Here is a 6,308-nt window from a genome sequence, read left to right as displayed (position 1 = left end):
AGAGGATGAAGGTTTGAGGTAGAGTATCCTCATTACGGTCAGAGGATGAAGGTTTGAGGTAGAACATCCTCATTACGGTCAGAGGATGAAGGTTGGAGGTAGAGTATCCTCATTACGGTCAGAGGATGAGGGTTCGAGGTAGAATAACGTGTAACGTGTCGGATATCTCCTGTCGTGTTCCTGTAACCTCTTACTATGTGGGTACGGTGAGACCAAACGTCAACTTAAGACAAAGACATAGGAGCTCCATTCACAACCATGATGAAAAAAATCACCTGTTGCCAGGCATTTCAATAGCCATAATCATCATGGAAAATCACCTGTTGCCAAGCATTTCAATAGCCATAATCATGATGGAAAATCACCTGTTGCCAGGCATTTCAATAGCCATAATCATGATGGAAAATCACCTGTTGCCAGGCATTTCAACAGCCATAATCATGAACTAATAAGTAGCTTACTTTATACGGCCGTTGAATTGGTGAAGGCGCCACCTAGTGGAGGAGATGGGGATACATTACTTCTCCAAGGAGAGACACATTGGTTAGATCCCTTGATCACTCTAGCAGTTCACAATGAGGAATGGTCTTTTTCTAGTATGTTCTAAATAGACCAAAAATGTAGGTAATGACATCATAATGACCGGTAATGACCAGTAATGACCGGTAATGACATCATAATGACCAGTAATGGCATCATAATGACCAGTAATGACATCATAATGACCAGTAATGACATCATAATGACCGGTAATGACATCATAATGACCAGTAATGACATCATAATGACCAGTAATGACATCATAATGACCAGTAATGACATCATATTGACCGGTAATGACATCATAATGACAGGGAATGACATCATAATGTAATTGTATTGTGTGTCTACGTCTTTATTTGATTGTCATGTTTCCCCACACAGCTTCCTCTGCTGGGATCTCTGGTTTGGGCCAATACTGACTTGGAATTTAGAATGATGCTCGTCTGTGAGGTTTTGCTGTTGTGACATTGATGACCATTGGCTCGCACGCTGAAGAAGGGCTCATACCCCAAACGTTTGTTCGGCAATAAAAATATGTCAATGTATGGTTATTTACCGGAGAGCTGTCCAATTTCTGTTCTTTGAACCACACACCTTGTAGAATCCATGCCCAGAAGAATTCAGGCTGTTCTGGGGGCAAAGGGAGTTCCGACCCAGTACGAGATGGGTGTACCTAATAAACTGGCCACTGAGTGTCTGTTTCCATAAGAGTTGTGTGAAGTAGGTAGGATCTTATTCAAAATGATTCACAGCTGTAATGGCTGCCGAAGGTGCTTCCACCAAACATTAACTCTGGGCAGGGGGGGGGGGGTGAAGACATTTTCTATTTAATTTGGAACATTTTCTATAATTTTTATTTTACTTTTGAAGATGTGGAGTTGGTTGTGTAGATTGGTAGGAAAGAAATTCAATGTAATAAATGTTTTGATATGTTCAGGGCAGCAAAAAGTCAATGTGTAGACTTTTACTAGAAACTTTATATATCCATAACAAATTATATTTGAATACAGAATGGAACAAGACAACAAAGTACATACATCAATAATATTATCAATACAAACTACATATAACAACTATGTAAACAATAAAGTACTACATATAGCAGGTAAGTATTAAGTAGAACATCAAACATCAACAACTGACAACATCAGTAGTCCATCAACGTCCATTATCATTAGCCAAGATGGCCGCCTTCTGTCTTCAAGCATTTCCCAGAGGAAGAAGGGACAGGAAGTCTTGGTTACATTTGGCACAGTCTGCAGGATGTTAACTATTCCTCTGTCTTCCCTAATCCCTACCTTTTACACATTTACACATGGGCATAAACCTCTCCCATCTCAGCCAGCAGGGTGGTGTTGAAGGTGATCCTCTGTCTCTCTGCATGTGGCCATGAAGATCTGAACCTCTCCCATCTCAGCCAGCAGGGTGGTGTTGAAGGTGTTCTTGAAGTCCTCAGTGAATGCCAGGTCTGTGGGAAAACGGACCTTGTTGGCCCAGATCAGAGTGGTTCCTGGGAAATAAAATGAGTTGTTTAAGGCTTTCATGTCTTACATTCGGGGATTTGTTGTACTTTAAACTGTTCAATGAATCTATCAATGAATCAACTGTTCATCCAACAAATCAACCAAATAACCAACCAACCAATCAACGAATCAATAATTTAACAAATCAACCAATCAATCAATAAACCAATCAATAATTTAACAAATTAATCAATCAAACAATCAATCAATAAACTAATCAATAATTTAACCAATAAATCAACCTGGACGGCAGAAGTATCTCATGGTGAACAGCAGCTCTTCCAGGTAGTCATGGTGATACACCACATCAGCCGCCAGCACGTAGTCATAGCGATAGACAGATCTAGGGTAGATGCGTTCCACGTCAGGACCCCAGGACAGAGCTGCAGCTTGGGGAGTGTTCCTACAACGCCCTCTTGTGTTACGGAGCAGGTTGGCTCTCAGGTTACCTATGATCTCTGGTAGGTCTGTAGCTGTGACCCAGGCACCTGGAGACAGGAAGCACTCTGTTATTCAACTAACAGACACACAGGTGGCCAGTACCAAATCAACCCCTAGCCACTAGTCGTCTAGTGCCGAGGACACTTCATGCAGATCTGAAAAGATTGGATAGGTGTAAGTGGTATAGAATGCCGGGACCTCCTCCACCTAGCTAGGACCTCCTCCACCTAGCTAGGACCTCCACTACATTGATAGGACCTCCTCCACCTAGCTAGGACCTCCTCCAACTTGATAGGACCTCCTCCACCTTGCTAGCCACCTTGATAGGACCTCCTCCACCTTGCTAGCCACCTTGATAGGACCTCCTCCACCTTGCTAGCCACCTTGATAGGACCTCCTCCACCTTGCTAGCCACCTTGCTAGAACTTCCTCCACCTTGCTAGCCACCTTGATAGGACCTCCTCCACCTTGATAGGACCTCCTCCACCTTGATAGCAGCTCCTCCACCTTGGTAGGACCTCCTCCACCTTGGTAGGACCTCCTCCACCTTGATATCCACCTTGGTAGGACCTCCTCCACCTTGGTAGGACCTCCTCCACCTTGATTGGACCTCCTCCACCTTGGTAGGACCTCCTCCACCTTGGTAGGACCTCCTCCACCTTGGTAGCCACCTTGATAGGACCTCCTCCACCTTGATAGAACCTCCTCCACCTTGATAAGACCTCCTCCACCTTGCTAGCCACCTTGATAGGACCTCCTCCTCCTTGCTAAGACCTCCTCTAACTTGATAGGACCGCCTCCACCTTGATAGGAACTCCTCCACCTTGATAGGACCTCCTTCACCTTGATAGGACCTCCTCCACCTTGATATCCACCTTGATAGGACCTCCTCCACCTTGATGTGACCTCCTCCACCTTGATGTGACCTCCTCCACCTTGATAGGACCTCCTCCACCTTGCTAGCCACCTTGCTGGGACCGCCTCCACCTTGCTAACCTCCATAATAGGACCTCCTCCATCTTGCTAGCCACCTTGATAGGACCACCTCCACCTTGCTAGCCACCTTGATAGGACCTCCTCCACCTTGCTAGCCACCTTGATAGGACCTTCTCCACCTTCCTAGCCACCTTGCTAGGGCCTCCTCCACTTTGCTAGCCACCTTGCTGGGACCTCGTCCACCTTGCTAGCCACCTTGATAGGACCTCCTCCACCTTCCTAGCCACCTTGCTAGGACCTCCTCCACCTTGCTAGGACCTCCACTACCTTGATAGGACCTCCTCCACCTAGCTAGGACCTCCTCCACCTAGCTAGGACCTCCACTACCTTGATAGGACCTCCTCCACCTTGATAGGACCTCCTCCACCTTGCTAGGGCCTCCTCCACCTTGCTAGCCACCTTGATAGGACCTCCTCCACCTTCCTAGCCACCTTGCTAGGGCCTCCTCCAACTTGATAGGATCTCCTCCACCTTGCTAGGGCCTCCTCCACCTTGATAGGGCCTCTTCCACCTTGCTAGGGCCTCCTCCACCTTGCTAGGGCCTCCTCCACCTTGCTAGGGCCTCCTCCACCTTGCTAGGGCCTCCTCCACCTTGCTAGCCACCTTGATAGGCTAGGTAGAAATGTTGCCATATTACTTACACCTCTCTGATCTTCTCAGATGTACAATATGAGTAAATGTAATGTCCAGACTCACCTAGGAGTGTGGTTACAATAGACACTAGGCCAGGACCTGCTCCTAGCTCCAGCACTGCCTTGTCCACCAGGTTCAACTGCTCAACGTTGGTCTCTAGGTAGTGACACAGAGCCAACGCCTGCAGGCAACCAGAGTTACTATAGAAACCATCATTATAGTTGTTAGGACTTCAACCATTGTTACTATAGAAACCATAATTTTAGTTGTTAGAACTTCAACCATAGTTACTATAGAAAACATCATTATAGTTGTTAGAACTTCATCCATAGTTACTATAGAAACCATCATTATAGTTGTTAGAACTTCAACCATAGTTACTATAGAAACCATCATTATAGTTGTTAGAACTTCATCCACAGTTACTATAGAAACCATCATTATAGTTGTTAGAACTTCAAACACAGTTACTATAGAAACCATCATTATAGTTGTTAGAACTTCATCCACAGTTACTATAGAAACCATCATTATAGTTGTTAGAACTTCAAACACAGTTACTATAGAAACCATCATTATAGTTGGTAGAACTTCATAAATCACCACCATCAATCATCATCCATCATATTAATTCATCGTTATCCTACATCTATCTATGAATGTCATGTTAAATAGTAGACTGACTCACTGCTATCATTGTTATCTATGAATGTCATGTTAAATAGTAGACTGACTCACTGCTATCATTGTTATCTATGAATGTCATGTTAAATAGTAGACTAACTCACTGCTATCATTGTTATCTATGAATGTCATGTTAAATAGTAGACTGACTCACTGCTATCATTGTTATCTATGAATGTCATGTTAAATAGTAGACTAACTCACTGCTATCATTGTTATCTATGAATGTCATGTTAAATAGTAGACTGACTCACTGCTATCATTGTTATCTATGAATGTCATGTTAAATAGTAGACTAACTCACCGCTATCATTGTTATCTATGAATGTCATGTTAAATAGTAGACTGACTCACTGCTATCATTGTTATCTATGAATGTCATGTTAAATAGTAGACTAACTCACTGCTATCATTGTTATCTATGAATGTAATGTTAAATAGTAGACTAACTCACTGCTATCATTGTTATCTATGAATGTCATGTTAAATAGTAGACTGACTCACCGCTGGCCAGATGACAGCACCGTAAGAGTCCAAGGCCTCAAAGATGCTGATCTCCTCTCCTACGTAGCAAAACACCTCTTTACCAAACTTGGAGTAGGTAGTGGGGGCCCAGGCCTGCTCCTTCTGCTGCTGGGGTTCAGTCTCCTTGGCTTTGTCATCTGATTCCTCCTCACCGTCTATCACTGTTGTCTCGCTATTATCTTCCTCATCTTCATCTTCCTCCTCATCTTCCTCCTCTTCATCTTCCTCCTCTACTGTAATGAAAGCAGTGTCCTTTTCATCTTTGTGATTTGTGCCTAAAGGATCCATAAAAATCTGGAATACGATTATTTTACTTCAACTGCGCTGATGTTGAAATGACAAGTTAGCTACTAATGGTACAGCCAGCACTCTCTCTCCAGGCTCAGTCTCTCCCACACTTTGTAAAACCCAAGTCTAACACTTGAGTTTTTATCTCTCTCCCCCCTCTCCCGAACTTCACCCCTCCCCGGACCATGTTTGGTAACAACATATTTTTCCCTGCTTACAGTCTGTCAAAGCTAAGTACTGTAAAGACATCCTGACCCCCTTAGACACCCTTCCACAGCCCTCGTTCATTCCCCATGTGGACTGCCTCACAGCGGAGTTGACAAGAGAGCAGAAACGGACGCTTTTAAATCCTTTATCAAACCAAAAAACCATCACCTACCTACTGCAGTCCTTGGTTTTATTTGGTCAGTGGGGTTTTGTCGGTCAACTCTCCACCTTTCTGTCTTGGTTTTCCGTCTCATACTTAACGAATCAATTATTAATGAAGTATTTTTCTCTTCTTCTTGTTGAAGATCATTCTGACTGAATCTTAGGAAGTCTCAGAGTCGAGGATTTAAGACTGATCAGAATCCCCCTGGGTCGTCTCCGAGTCGAGGATTTAAGACTGATCAGAATCCCCCTGGGTCGTCTCCGAGTCGACGGTTTAAGACTGATCAGAATCCTGCTGGGTCGTCT

At 44.0% G+C, this 6,308-nt stretch overlaps 1 protein-coding gene across 1 annotated transcript; it reads right to left on the bottom strand.

Annotated features, from left to right (window-relative positions):
• Positions 1–1,508: 1,508 nt before the first annotated feature.
• On the bottom strand, positions 1,509–5,733 carry LOC135530410 (protein-lysine methyltransferase METTL21C-like). Its single transcript, XM_064958744.1, has 4 exons — positions 5,325–5,733; positions 4,200–4,317; positions 2,309–2,554; positions 1,509–2,053 (listed from the first exon to the last, which is right to left on the bottom strand). The coding sequence occupies exons 1-4, from the start codon at positions 5,631–5,633 to the stop codon at positions 1,881–1,883; spliced, it is 846 nt and encodes a 281-aa protein (XP_064814816.1). The 5' UTR covers positions 5,634–5,733; the 3' UTR covers positions 1,509–1,880.
• Between the last annotated feature and the right edge of the window lie 575 nt (positions 5,734–6,308).

This window comes from Oncorhynchus masou, unplaced genomic scaffold (assembly GCF_036934945.1).
Source record: "Oncorhynchus masou masou isolate Uvic2021 unplaced genomic scaffold, UVic_Omas_1.1 unplaced_scaffold_1336, whole genome shotgun sequence".
NCBI classification, from domain to species: Eukaryota; Metazoa; Chordata; class Actinopteri; order Salmoniformes; family Salmonidae; genus Oncorhynchus; species Oncorhynchus masou.
The sequence above is the reverse complement of the archived record's forward strand: the minus strand, read 5'-3'. Positions and strand labels throughout refer to the sequence as shown.